Source organism: Xenopus laevis, chromosome 3S (assembly GCF_017654675.1).
Source record: "Xenopus laevis strain J_2021 chromosome 3S, Xenopus_laevis_v10.1, whole genome shotgun sequence".
NCBI classification, from domain to species: domain Eukaryota; kingdom Metazoa; phylum Chordata; class Amphibia; order Anura; family Pipidae; genus Xenopus; species Xenopus laevis.
Genome location: NC_054376.1, coordinates 127726986 through 127742238, shown reverse-complemented (window position 1 = coordinate 127742238; position 15253 = coordinate 127726986). Strand labels below are relative to the sequence as shown.

Below are 15253 nucleotides of genomic sequence, written 5' to 3'. Positions count from 1 at the left end.
TTTTGATTTCTTTAAGAAAGTAGCACTTACCCACATCTCCCCCTAACTGGCCTTCAGGCTGGGCCCCCTTAGCTCATAACAAGGTTACAGATATATAGAAACATTGGGGTGTCACCCTGCTATAGTTCCAGGGGTACCCAGGGTACAAATAAGCACTCACCCCAAATCTCCCCCTAACTGACCTTCAGACTGGGCCCCCTTAGCTCATAACAAGGTTACAGATATATAGAAACATTGGGGTAACAGTCACCCTGCTATAGTTCCAGGGGTACCAAGGGTACAAATAAGCACTCACCCCAAATCTCCCCCTAACTGACCTTCAGACTGGGCCCCCTTAGCTCATAACAAGGTTACAGATATATAGAAACATTGGGGTGTCACCCTGCTATAGTTCCAGGGGTACCCAGGGCACAAATAATCACTCACCGCAAATCTCCCCCTAACTGACCTTCAGACTGGCCCCCTTAGCTCATAACAAGGTTACAGATATATAGAAAGATTAGGGTGTCACCCTGCTATAGTTCCAGGGGTACCCAGGGCACAAATAAGCACTCACCCAAAAGCTCCCCCTAACTGACCATCAGACTGGGCCCCCTTAGCTCATAACAAGGTTACAGATATATAGAAACATTAGTGATGTGTAAAGCAATGAGATAAGCATCATGTGACCTTATGGTAGGGGGCCCCTATATTTTTAAACAATAGGATCAAACCACTTTTACAAGGACCCTCATCAATACAAAGAAACCAGAACAACATGGCCACTTAACTTGCAACTTGGTATCTTTGAAGCCTTGGAGATGGAAGTCATCGGCTTGGCCATTTATACATTAACCTATTAAAGATGTGACTGTAGCAACACTGGCTCTTGCAATAGAACAGTGCTGTTGTTTTTACCTGCGAATGACCCTATGGCCCATTAATTAATAGTGATTGGTTCAATGACTCAGGCCCTGACACTTAGTGAGCCATTAAATATGTCACTTAACTGAAAGTGTTTCTGGTCTGAAACCCCCATCTGACATCAAACTGTCCCACCCCGAGTGCAAGGTGAGATCCTCCTCATACATGTCATTAATAAAGTGTGAGGGAACCTGCAAGTGTTACCATGGGAAAACTAAGTGCACAAACAATTGTCACAGCCGGGGCAGGGGCAGTTTATATATGGAAAAAGTCTTGGGCATCCCTCTAATACACATCATCATTAGAATATAATCGTGTGGTTAAGTTTAAATTCCATTTCCTAGATAGAATCTCACTATAAGTGGTCAATAGGCTGCACTTCCTTAAATATCAAGGTCATTTGCCAATCAGCTTTGGGTTTTTTGGTTCTGGATTCAATTTGCTTGGTCATCTTGTGGACCAGCCCCACAGTTTAGGAACCACTGCCCTATAGTTGTGTATTATCTTTTTTTAATTATATTGCTTTGTATCCTGTGTGTGGTTCCTATGGGTCTATAAAGGTTTCTACTGTTTTGTATTGACTGGGTATTTGAGGTGAACTGGGCAGTGGCCTGGAAGACACCAATGTGACTTTCTGTATAGGGGTATATTGTCAAGTTCCACACTTAATTTGTTCAAGGAAAGGGGCTCAGTTTAAAACTGGTCAACATGAAATCATGTAACAACCTGTAAGGGTTTCATGTGTACCCACATCCTCACCCAACCTGCATTTTTACCTACTTGGACCATCTATTTGACCCTCATTAGTTTGTTCACCTACAAATGAATGGCCCAACAAAAAGAAAGTGATGCCACTCACTCATTGAAGTCAGGAAGAAAGACAATGAGGCCTCTTTAGTGACTGTCTACCCACGCCTCAACTCATGTCAACATTTACTTTCCCACCATTTTTTGTGGGTACCTAACCTGCTGAAGGCCTGTTACCATTATATTCTTAATTCAACCTAACTCTAGCAAACAGAGGTCACAGTTGACTTTAGCTGGGAGTGACCCTACAACCCACTAAAACTTACAATCATTAGGACGCTAACTCTGGCCATCATGGAGGTTGACATCATGTGCTTCTCCAGCAGTCTGCACAGCTTCCCCCCCCCCATCCCCTACCCCCAGTGTAAGGTGAAAGCCTTGTGCAACCGTAATCAAACCTGTAAGTGTGAGTCTGGGAACCATCAATGTACAAACATTTGTCTCAGCCCCTTGTATAGAGAAGTGGGTGTGTGTACATGCCCTGAAGCAAATGTCTGAGGAGGGAGCCTCAATAACTTGACAAAGTCAATCTAGGATACTGTTAATTGGGAGTCGATTAGGGAAGTCATTCAATACACATCTTCTTCCCAAGTCATTTCTCAAATAAGTGTTCCTCCTAGTACTTACTACTACACTTTGCACAGAAAATCCCAAGCACCATGAGCTTCTGTCCTAAGGAGGTTATGATAAACATTGAGGTGCCTGAGCCCTTATGTCACCCTCTGTAACCCTGTGACCCAATAAAACTAACACCGAAGGTATTGCTGCCGTTTGGCCAGTAGCACAGCATTACTGTGGGAATGAGAGAGTGTGACCTTGGGAAGAACGGTCTACAGACTTTCACACCTACCTGCAAATTTGATTCTTCTACTGTAGCAGAGCAAATGGGCTGGAAGTGTGTTTGTCTGGAAAGTTCTTGCTTCAATCCCGCCATACCCAACTTGCTCTCCTTCTCAACGTGAGAAATATTTAATATTTCTGCATGGCAAGCTTCTCTTGAATATCATAAATTTGGTGAAGGCCCCCTTTGCAGATTACAGATGCAGATTTATGATCATCCATTCACTCATAGTTCACACGCAATATTATATGACAAATAAAATTTCATCCCCAGATCCTACTTTAATTTGTCCTTCATGCTAAACTTCCAGGTGTATCTAAAGGAGAGCAAATAGACATTCTCCTTAAATCTGAATCTAAATGGCCTTTAGGCTGAACCTTAAATCCCTTCAAACCAATGCTTTGAGGGCCAACCCAACACAGGGAACTAATTTTTGTGGGTGAACATGGTAATTAAATTGTGTTTCTGTTCCTGCAGATTGGGAACATTCATAATTAGAAATCCAAGGGGAGCTGGATATAGAAGAAGAGTGACAGTTGGCAACTAAAGGTCATCAGACCCTGATATCACAAGACTTCTTGGTGGGACAAAGGGGTCTAGAAATGACCTATAACAAACAAGGGAAAGTTGTGCTCACCACTATTTTTTAAAACCATTAGGCGGGGGTGCAATGAGGCTGTGACCACAAAATACATATAGTCAAATACAAGAGTCCTCTGCACTCAACCCATTATCAATATATTTAAGACAGCGACATTTTGTGCATACTGCTACTAAAAAATGCCTTACCCTTTAAACAAAACAGGGATTGTTTGTCCATATATTGCAATATATTTAAGCTGGCCAACTACGTCAAAGTCATCCCATATCTGGCCAGTCCTATGCTCAATTTTATCTGATTCATTAAGAATTCTATTGCTTCATTATACATTTTACAAAGGGACTAGGTATTACCTGCAACTTAACTTGCTGCTTTCAAAGTAAACCTCCATACTTGGCTGCCCTTTTATTAGACACCAGTGGGATCACCTGACTATAGCTGGGAAGGGTGGGAGCTACAACATAGAGCTGGTCACTGCTCCTGTATAAACTATAACAAACAAGGGAAAGTTGTGCTCACCACTATTTTTTAAAACCATTAGGCGGGGGTGCAATGAGGCTGTGACCACAAAATACAAAACAAAACAGGGATTGTTTGTCCATATATTGCAATATATTTAAGCTGGCCAACTACGTCAAAGTCATCCCATATCTGGCCAGTCCTATGCTCAATTTTATCTGATTCACAATCCCTGTTTTGTTTAAAGGGTAAGGCATTTTTTAGTAGCAGTATGCACAAAATGTCGCTGTCTTAAATATATTGATAATGGGTTGAGTGCAGAGGACTCTTGTATTTGACTATATGTATTTTGTGGTCACAGCCTCATTGCACCCCCGCCTAATGGTTTTAAAAAATAGTGGTGAGCACAACTTTCCCTTGTTTGTTATAGTTTATACAGGAGCAGTGACCAGCTCTATGTTGTAGCTCCCACCCTTCCCAGCTATAGTCAGGTGATCCCACTGGTGTCTAATAAAAGGGCAGCCAAGTATGGAGGTTTACTTTGAAAGCAGCAAGTTAAGTTGCAGGTAATACCTAGTCCCTTTGTAAAATGTATAATGAAGCAATAGAATTCTTAATGAATCAGATAAAATTGAGCATAGGACTGGCCAGATATGGGATGACTTTGACGTAGTTGGCCAGCTTAAATATATTGCAATATATGGACAAACAATCCCTGTTTTGTTTAAAGGGTAAGGCATTTTTTAGTAGCAGTATGCACAAAATGTCGCTGTCTTAAATATATTGATAATGGGTTGAGTGCAGAGGACTCTTGTATTTGACTATATGTATTTTGTGGTCACAGCCTCATTGCACCCCCGCCTAATGGTTTTAAAAAATAGTGGTGAGCACAACTTTCCCTTGTTTGTTATAGTTTATACAGGAGCAGTGACCAGCTCTATGTTGTAGCTCCCACCCTTCCCAGCTATAGTCAGGTGATCCCACTGGTGTCTAATAAAAGGGCAGCCAAGTATGGAGGTTTACTTTGAAAGCAGCAAGTTAAGTTGCAGGTAATACCTAGTCCCTTTGTAAAATGTATAATGAAGCAATAGAATTCTTAATGAATCAGATAAAATTGAGCATAGGACTGGCCAGATATGGGATGACTTTGACGTAGTTGGCCAGCTTAAATATATTGCAATATATGGACAAACAATCCCTGTTTTGTTTAAAGGGTAAGGCATTTTTTAGTAGCAGTATGCACAAAATGTCGCTGTCTTAAATATATTGATAATGGGTTGAGTGCAGAGGACTCTTGTATTTGTCTAGAAATGACCTTCATCATCCCAGCACCCTACCTCCTGCTTTCAACCATACAGTCATATCCATTTGCCCTTGGGTAAAGTGTTAGTGGGGGGCCCCCAAAACTTTTTTTCCACAGGGGGGTTACAAAAGTGAAATTTCTACACTGGAGAGTGACATCTGAAAAATAAATATTTAGGCCTAGAAGAAATTTTTCAAACTGACTTATAGAGTCACCAAGGGGTCCCAATTATTATACATAAAATAATAGTAGCTTTTTCAGGAGTCTTTGCTCATGTTGCTCCATTGCTCTGCAAGGGACACTACAAGTTGCACCTTTTTTGTTCTTTGCTTTACTTGAAACACCCCTTTGGTTAAAATGCATTCCACTAAACTGTTTTGATGCAAAAAAAGATCTAGATTTTGGCTGAGCATAAAATGACTAGTTTATAACTGTTGCCCCTCAGTCTCAGGCACACTCTCCCTGCCTCTGTTATGTTAATGATCCCAGAGGGATGGGAGGAGGCAGAGCAAGAGGCTGGGATTGAGGGCAATTCTAATGATAATTAGGGGGCTGGGTCAAAAGGATTAGTAGGGAGATCGCTGTTCATTTCAGACACAAGCTACTTTCTCTCCACACTGAGCGCATGCATTCTCCTGGACTTTCCCCTTCTCAAGCTTCTCTTGGCAGCAAGATGAAGAACTACCTGAGCCGTGAAGATAAGAGGGTAAATAAAACTTACTGCCTCCTGGAAACATTCTCCTTTGCTGCTGAGCTCATGGATCTTTCCGACGACTCCTCCAATTCTTCATTCTCTATTGAATTTATTCTTGCAATGCCAACAACTTAGTCTGTAGAACTTTGTTTGTAGATCCTCACATTTCTTCTCTAGAATTCCATCTCTTGAGTTAGTTATGTAGAATTTCATCACTTGAGATTGATTTCTAGAATTCAGTCTCCTGAGTTTGTTGTGTATATGTCCATCTCTAGAGATACATTTATAGAACTCAATGCCTGGCAATCCCCTTGTAGAATTCCGACCAATCTGCAGTTCAACCTAAGGAGTCCCATTGGGGAGTCCTAATCTGCTAATACTTACTATGTCAACCGAACCTCTATCTCTAGCTATTCCACTCCTAGTCACTTCTATCTCCCTACCCAACCCATTCCCCTATATGTCTGTTATCTTCAGCCATTTATTTCCTACCCAAGAGACCTTCTTCAGTCATTTCTCCATGTAAAGTCTTTCCTTTTCAACCTGACTACTTTACAGCCGGTCACTCATAATTAATGTAGTCTCCTTTCTTTATCCTTTGTAGCCTCCTTATCTTTTCCCAGAAGATAAGGAGCCTCCTTTGTAGCCTCCTTATCTTTTCCCATTACTTTTTTGCTGGCAGGGCCTCCTTATAAATTTCAATAAATTTACATTTTCACACTCATTTTCTTTTTTCCTCCCTTCCAGCTAATGAAGCCAGTAATAGAGAAAAGAAGGAGAGACCGAATTAATCAGAGTCTGGAACATCTCAGGACCCTTCTCTTGGAGGCCACTCATGATGAGGTAGGACCATTTTAATTAAGTTATTCTAAAAGGATTCCAAGTTTTAGGACCTGACCAATTCCAATTATTAGTATGGAACCAATGGCAGCACAATGGCAATTACAAAGTCTATATACCTGGGTATCATGGCAGTTAATGTATCTTGCCCCTAAAAATATAGTTATAGTCACCTAAATGCAGAGCTCTGGTTATGGGGATATATGTACCTCCAGTCTTTGTGTCCCGAACATGTACCACAGAATTTATTGTGTTAAATCCTAACTTTTTGTGTGTTTTTTTTTTCCTGTACAGTCTTTAAAAAATCCCAAGGCTGAGAAGGCTGATATTCTGAAAAAGACAGTGTACTTTCTCAAAATGTGTCATAATCCAGGTGAGAAATATGCAACCTATTTTCTATGGATGTCTTTATTTTATATGAAAAATATTATGTAAATGTCACCTAAACATAAGAGATTATCAAGTTCCTATTGCACCAGGTTTATCAAGGCAAAAATAGAGTAATTAAAGAGTAAAATGGCCCCACATTATTTTAGAATGGAAGAGGATCCGCCCAACTCCCAAACTCTAGCTTTATCTTTATAAACATGGTTCAAGTGGTAATTCCTATAAAGGCTATTCTTTATGGTGCAGGTAATGCCTTAGATCAATTGGACCTCCAAATGGAGGCTCTCAAGCCATACATTGCTGTAAAATGGTGCAGTCCACATAGCTTACAAATGTGATGCAATATGTATATTCTAGAACATTTCATAATATCACTGTTCATCTACTAATTATGCATAAACACAAATTTTCCGCATAAAGCTTACAAGTTTATTTTGCTTTTTGCTTTAGTGCCCTCTGATAGAAAGAAATTGCTGTCAGGGTTTAAAGGAGGCTTTCGGGAAGGACTTAACCAGGCCACTTCCTTCATCAACTCTGCAGACAGTCTCTGTGAGAAGAAAAAGGAATACATGGTCCAGAGGTTGTGCCAGCATATGGAAGAACAAACTCAGAAACAAAGGAAGGACTCTGTTCAAGATGTCTCCTTGAGGGTGAACCAAAGGCAGATCTTGCCAAGTCCACCAATAATCTCCAGGGTTTCAGGAGATGTACTAGAACAAAGCACCGAGAACCAGACCAGCCGACCTCCATCCAGTTCATTCAGAACACCCTGTATGGGGCAAGCACATCAGCAGACACCCCCACAAACCTTTCAAGCCAACACCATCAGAAAGTCAACGCAAAGGACTCTCTTTCCCCCTATCAGTTCCTCTGTTAACCCAGCCCTTGTGTGGAGGCCCTGGCCTTAAATATTATATTTATTATTCCCCATCCCTCTTTTTGTAAATATGGACTTCAAAATTAAATTATATCTTTATCTTTTATATACTTTCATCGCTCTGTAATTTCTACATGCATAGATCTATAAATTAAAATTCTATAAATTCTGTTTTGTATTTTGTTGTATAGTGTGAGTGGATATATTTTTATATAGGGTCCATTCTATTATAGGGAAAATTAAAGAGTTATTTAGGTTACACAATTAGGTGATGGAGATGAGATGGCTCTAAGTATTTTGCAGGTGTTTTTCTAATAATTTGGATTTCTTTATAGCCTTGACCTAACATAAAATTGTGGGCGGCCAACTGTACAGTGACCCTGGAAACTAGAACAGTCATAAAGGGTCACTTACTACATGCAAGGCAGGGTGGATAGTACAGAAAACAACTATGATCAGCCATGTTTTTGCACTTTGCACCCTGCTCTGAATGGTAAATCAATTGCTGCAGGTCCATTTGAAGCCTAGATGGACCTCAGAGACCTGCATTCTCCCTATGAATACAGCACTGCCAACGTCCCACAATACTGTATTCATATAGTTGTCTTTATCATTCTCATTTATCCCTCCCCTGCTCATCTTTCAGTCTGTCCATACAACAAACTAACTAGGGTTAGCAGGAGTTACTCTATTAAACATCATTCACGGATAGAATGACGGGTAAGTGGGTGAGGACTGCAACAATGAGTTGGTCCTTGTTTCTAGGTGTTTTGCCTTCACTGTTTTGGTTATAATATATGAGACATGCAAGCAGAATGATTGGTGGATTGTATGTAAGTGGGAATTGCCTTCAATGATTAGGCTGAAGCCTTGGGGATCCATCGCACCACTAGTGGAGTACATATTCACTGAAGGGCTTAAAGATTTCGTTTTTTTTTTGCTGCCTTGCAATGAATATTTACCCCTGGTATTTACCCTACTGAACAGGCCAATTAGCACTCCAGCTGTCAGAGAACTACAGTCATATATCCATCAGGATGATGGACAGTGTCAAAATGGGGTACCAGGGTCCCAATAGAAAACCTTAGACCAAAGGGCCACTCCAAATGATTTTATTTGCTCTCTTCCACACTTTCTCATTTCTTTGAATACTCACATCTCTCCATCCCTTCATTTCTCTCTTTTTCATTAAAGTTCATTAAAGAAATTGGTATTATATGGGCATGGTAGGGTCCACCTGGCACCTGAGTGTATTATGAGTTTCCCGGTACCCTTGTGGCCCAGTCTTATATTGGACTTGTAGTTTAGCAGCAACTCACATACCAAAAACCTGATTGCCCTTCTCGTTGCCTTTTTTTAATAGCCTGGGGTTGTACAACTGAGACTAAGAAGGAGGGCCTAATTAGGAGGGCCAAAATAAATTCATTGATATCTCTCATATTAAGGGACATTATTTCACCTAATCTTTTTTTACAAAGTCAGAAGGGAATCCTCCAATAGTTCTCAGTACAAGGGAGGCCTTGTTTAGGATCAGGTCTGTTATTGCCCCTCGTGAGCCTCAGCCTGACACTAGATGGGTGGGAATTAGTGTCAGTCTGGGAACCCAGGACAACAACCCTTATCACCTACTTTCCAAATCCCCTTCCTTACATCAAACGCTTCAAAGAGCATGGGACTGGCCCTGAAGCAAAGGTTAGAGGAGTCTGAGTGTCTTCCCATACACATACCATTCATATGTTGATATGTCTCATACAATTATTGGTGTATGATCTAGTGGCCTTCCAATCCCAATTGATATCCATGTAGTAAGGATATTTGCTGTTTTTGATAGTTAGAAAATGTAAACATTTCATGTGTATTGTATTTAGTTCATAGGGTAGCAGCTTCTGTGGGATGTGGCCCTCAGGTACCTGTATAGAAAAAAATAACACTTTAATTTAAGAAATTCACCCCGCCTGCCCTCAGCCATGTCCCAGTGAAAAGTAGCTCCTGATCTGCAGCTGGCACCAGTAGAATACCAATAGGTGCCATAGCCCATGTAGCCTGGTGTGCAGAGTCCTGCACATAGTGTAGCCCCGTAGAGCAACAGTCATAGATAGATGGGAGTGAGTCCCGTTTCCCTAGGGAACATAAAGTTGGGTTTTTTGAGATATATAAATAAATAAGATGAAAAAAAGGTTGCTGCATTGGCCGGGAAGCAAACCCAGGGCTCCCACATGGCAGACGAGAAGTCTACCACTGAACCACCAACGCCTAAATGCTCAAAAAATTTTGACCGACATTTTTTATAACTTTTTTTTTTTTTTAGAGACACAAGTTCCCTAATTTATGTCTCAGGCCCTATTAATATAGATCTCCACATCCCTGTTTTAATGATCTTGAATATGTCAGGGGAGGGAATTAAAGTGTCAAATTAAGATTGTTCCTCTCACACCTCTCCATCCTTATTGGCACCTCTCCGGCTTCTGGGAAGTGTGTTGTCACATCTCGGGCAGCAGTTTGGACGACCAGAGGGGGACATCAAAGGGACATGAGCTGTGAAGGGAGGGGACAGACACTAGTACTGTATAGAGTGGGAACTTTCCCATATTAAAGGCCTTCACACACTCAGCAACAGCTACATTCCAGCCATGTACAACCCACACTGCCCAAGGCTTGTACTGTATGTTCCTTTGTAGATATATATATATCCCAGTCTAGAATCCCAGAGGGGTCATGTGTGAAAGTTTTAGCACTCCACAAATTCAGGGATACAGGACAAAAGCAAATGTCAGCGACTACAAGACTCGAAGCATGTAAGACAATTCTAAAGCAATTTGGAAGGCACAATAATCTCTTATTGTCCTGTGTGCCCTTAAAATGGCCATAGATGTAAAGATCTTTAAACTATCTTTTTGTTATCATGAGACCACGATTATTTTGAAACGATTGTTTAAATGTCCATCAACTAAAAAGAACATTTTAGGCGATATTGCCAGCAAAACTGAGGGGAGCTGCCTGCTTGGCCCTACAAACATAGATACATTGCACTGGGACCGATAAAGATTTTTTAATCTGGCCGATCAATTTCCTGACCCACTGGGGTGCGCAGTCTCTAAAGGAGAAATTTTTGGTACCTGTGACTCTATTTTAAATACTCCATCTTGAGCCCCATGAATACTACAGACTTGGACAAACATTATTTTTGTATGGTTACATCTTCAGATGACCATTAGATATTCCCTCCCTGGGTAAAAACTGAACATTGCAATATCTGGTTTTAGGAATAACAGAGGCCATTGCAGTTGGTCTCACAGTGTATCCAGTGTTGTTGCTCTTCCCCTGTACACCCAAAGCTCTCAACGTGTGGAGTTCTGGATGGGGGGTTCAGCCTGAAAGTTGGTTTAAGGTACATGTATTTTGTTGACATGGCAGAGCTTCTCTGTATATTTTAACCTTGCTTTGAGCTAAGAAGTTGGGTTAGCGACCAAATGGTGAGTTAGAAAATGGGGGGCTTGAGCTATAGAAGTATTGAAATCTGCTCCTGAGAGACTCTTGGTTTTTTGGTTCCCGGGGATTCAAAATGAGAATAGCAATGACTTGCATATTATTGAGTTGGTGTCACCTACTGAATATATGCGACACATCAGAGGTGGCAATTAATGGAAGTGTGTCCATGGGAAAGACACACTCCTTGTTCTACATTTGACTGTCACCTTCAAGGTTTTAATGGCACCTCTACAAAGACTTTGGTCTTCCCACACCAATGCCTTTCAGCAGTGTCCCAACTCATGCCTGGATCCTCACTGAGACTTTCCTTCATACCTGTGTTTCCAAAACATTCTGCTAATTGTCCTGTGTTAAAGAGCTATGCTAACATTAACTCTCCTACTGAGCAGCATGTGACACCTACTGGAGTGAACCAACCATTCACTTGTAATCACTTTCTAATTCAGGAAGTTTAGGGAAAAACAGAAAGACTACAAAGTGAGGGCTTCAACTAGGACCTTAGACAATGAGGAGGAAATTTAATCAAATTAAATTTCACAATGGAAAGAACTATGAGACTCCAAATACGAACTGCCTCTGAAATCTCATCCTATCTGACCTTTATCAAAATGTTATCACTTGAGCACAAGCCATTGTCACCTTTCTTTTAGATAGGGTATGACTGAATGTTATGGAGAATGGGCTGTAAATTACCTCCAAGCAACATATACAGTATGAATAATTGAATCTGAATATTTGATCAAAACACTACACACAGCCGCTTTTAATGAAGTTGTACCTACATATTTGTTTATCTAAACTATTTGCCACTTTTATCAATTTTCTATTTGTGTTTTCTTTGGACTTGGTGCAATATGAGTCCTGGGTCTTTTGCAAAGATTTAAGGGAAGATGTATGGCTCTTTGGCTCCTTCTCCCTCTGAAGCCTTTGATTTGAGACCTCTCTGGAGGTAATTTCCCTTCTCCCTTATAAGCCTTTGGACTGGAGAGAGTCAATTAAAGCTGTCCCCTAGCCCTGCAGTGAAGGGGATCTGAAGAACCTTGTCTCCTGTGGGCATTTAGGTCAGGGACAAAGAGGGCCACCCTAGTCTTCTAATGAAAGTGGGCCTGAAGAATCTTTTTATCATTCATTGCTTTGGCTGGCTGAGGAAGGAGATAGGAAATCTACCTTTTTTATTTCTATTGTGCCCGTTTGGAAAAAGATGCTGCATTGGCCGGGAATCGAACCCGGGCCTCCCGCGTGGCAGGCGAGAATTCTACCACTGAACCACCAATGCTTGCGCAGAAAAATCTTGTGACCAACTTTTTTATGTTATAACTGTTTTTTTAAAGAAACAATTCCCACAGTTATGGGATGTTGTTTTCAGTCAGACCTACAGGGGGCACCATCATTTTAGATCTCCGTGCCTTTGATTTAATTAGATTAATATTGTCCAATTCCAATTGATATCCATGTATTAAGGATATTTGCTGGTTTTGATAATTAGAAAAATGTGAACATTTCATGTGTATTACATTTAGTTCACAGGGTAGCAGCTTCAGTGGGGAGGGCCCTCGGGTACTTGGATAGAAAAAGTGGCACTTTAATATAAAAAATTCACCCAGCCTGTCCTTAGCCATGTCCCAGTGAGAAATAGCTCCTGATCTGCAGCTGGCACCAGTAGAATGTCAAACTGCAGAGCCTTAGTGAGAGGTGTTGCCCCATTCTAAGGGTAACAAATAATTCTGCATTGTCCAACTTGCCATCTTCCAGTTGTTGCTGTACTCCCTGTACACTGATAAATATTTTAAAGATACAGTACATAAAAGCCCTTTTAACACCTTAAATATTTTTCTTCTTATATCAACATTTTTGCAAAGAACTGGCCCATGCCCAAGCTGAACCCTAGGGATGCTGGGAAGCTTGTTGCAATCCTTGGTATCCGTAATCCATACACTTAAAGAAGATCAGATGGCACACACAGAAGCATTCGTGCTAAATGGTTGAAGTTAAATTGAGATCCCCACAATGTTTCGGAGGCGCAGCCTCCTTTCTCAAGTGCTCTCATCATGCAACCCAACGTGCAAAACTTTCAGGGTATGTACTAGACAGAGGTGTGGCCCTGTCACCCCCAGACTTCCATACAGGATCAGATGTTACTTATTAGAGGGGACTCATGGATCTCCCTGAGCAGGAGGCCCATTAGATATACCCTCTGTGGCCCTGTACATGCAAGTTAAAAGGTGATCATTGCAATATATGGTCTTAGGAACAGGAGCCAGTTGATCTCACGGTGTATCCAAGGTTGTTGCTCTTCCTCTGTACACCCAAAGTTCTCAAAGTGTGGAGCTCTGGGTTGGGGTTCAGTCTGAAAGTTGTTTTAAGGTAAATGTATTTTTTTGACTTTGCAAAGCATCTCTTTATATTTTCATCTTGTGAGTTAAGAAGTTGAGTACCAAATGAATGTTGAGTTAGAAATGGGGGGCTTGGGCCAGAATCTGCTGTCCTGTTTTTAATTCAGTAAAGATGTAGGGCTTGGTCTTGAAAATATTCTCTATTGAAATGTGCCCTCTCTCTGCCCTTTCTGCCCCTAACACGCCTGAGAGAGTCTTGGTTGGGCAGTTCCCAGGGATTCAACGTGAGAATAACAATGACTTGCCAATTATTTGTTGGTGTCACCTATTTAATATATGCAACACATCAGAGGTGGCAATTAATGGAAGTGTGTCCATGGGAAAGACACACTCCCTGTTCTACATTTGACCATGTCACCTTCAAGGTTTTAATGGAACCTCTACAAAGACTTTGGTCTTCCCACACCAATGCCTTTGAGCAGTGTTCATACTCATATCTGGATCCTCACTGAGACTTTCCTTCATACCTGTGTTTCCAAAACATTCTGCTAATTGTCCTGTGTTAAAGAGCTATGCTAACATTAACTCTCCTACTGAGCAGCATGTGACACCTACTGGAGTGAACCAACCATTCACTTGTAATCACTTTCTAATTCAGGAAGTTCAGGGAAAAACAGAAAGACTACAAAGTGAGGACTTCAACCAGGACCTTAAACAATGAAGAAGAAATTTAATCAATGTTAATGGTCTTCTTCTTCTTTGATGAATAACCGATTTCAGTGCAGTCTGACCAATCTGTAAAATTATCGTGCGGTTAGTGGGATTCAAATGATCGTACATCTTACGATTTTTTGCCTGACATCTGTCAGAAAATTGATCGGCCAGGTTTAAAAATCTTTATCGGTCCCAGTGCAATCTAGATCTCTCTATCAGGGCCAAGCAGTCTGCTACCCTTCAGTTTTGCTGGCAGTATCGCCTGAAATGGTCTTTTTAGTTGATGGACACATCGTACATTTAATGGATCATTTTGAGATGATCGTGGTCTCACAATAACGATTGGATCTTTTAAAAATCTACAGACAGCTTTACTTCACAATGGACAGAACTATGGGGCTCCACATATGAACTGCCTCTGAAATCTCATCCTAACTGACCTTTATATATAAGGACCCTGAATCCTCTGATACACAGGGGAAAGTGCACTGGCCATTGGAACACATGGGTAGCCAAGGTGCCCTGCCTAATTAATAAATGAAACTAATGATTAAACAGACAAGGGTGTCACGTGTCTCTGTTTTTGCATTGTAATTAGCATATGTGTGCAAAGTGTGTCCCTCTGACAAAACATTCACTCCCCTCTCATTTCCATTCTTCCCCAACTGCCACATAACAGTGAGATGTCAGTAGCAAAGGGCAAGGTGTGAAAGCAAAATGTTGAGCACAAGCCAATTTATCCTGTAGACACAGTGTGACTGAATGTTATAGAGAATGGGCTGTAAATTACCTCCAAGCAACAAATATGAAGGACTGAATCTGAATATTTGATCATATCACTACACACAGACACTTTTTATGATGTTGTACCTTCATATTTATTTATTTATTATCTATATAAATGTTATCTTTGTGCTTGGACTCCTTTGCAAGGATTTAAGGGAAGATGTATGGCCCTTTGGCTCCTTCTCCCCCTGAAGCCTTTGATTTGAGACCTCTCTGGAG

At 41.0% G+C, this 15253-nt stretch overlaps 1 protein-coding gene and 1 non-coding gene across 2 annotated transcripts; one reads left to right on the top strand and one right to left on the bottom strand.

The window, feature by feature from the left end:
• Positions 1-5470: 5470 nt before the first annotated feature.
• On the top strand, positions 5471-7881 carry hes7.2.S (hes family bHLH transcription factor 7 S homeolog). The gene is made up of 4 exons (XM_018239693.2): positions 5471-5620; positions 6356-6451; positions 6743-6821; positions 7286-7881. The coding sequence occupies exons 1-4, from the start codon at positions 5540-5542 to the stop codon at positions 7741-7743; spliced, it is 714 nt and encodes a 237-aa protein (XP_018095182.1). The 5' UTR covers positions 5471-5539; the 3' UTR covers positions 7744-7881.
• Positions 7882-12406: 4525 nt separating this feature from the next.
• Positions 12407-12477, bottom strand: trnag-gcc. Its single transcript has one exon. It is a non-coding gene; the product is annotated as a tRNA-Gly (tRNA).
• Positions 12478-15253: the final 2776 nt, after the last annotated feature.

Bases quoted from the DNA above. Each gene is read 5' to 3' on its own strand.
- hes7.2.S (XM_018239693.2), top strand. From the start codon at position 5,540: ATGCATTCTCCTGGACTTTCCCCTTCTCAAGCTTCTCTTGGCAGCAAG. The intron at 6,452-6,742 runs GTAGGACCATTT...TTTCCTGTACAG, and splicing joins TGGAGGCCACTCATGATGAG to TCTTTAAAAAATCCCAAGGC. The intron at 6,822-7,285 runs GTGAGAAATATG...TTTTTGCTTTAG, and splicing joins CAAAATGTGTCATAATCCAG to TGCCCTCTGATAGAAAGAAA.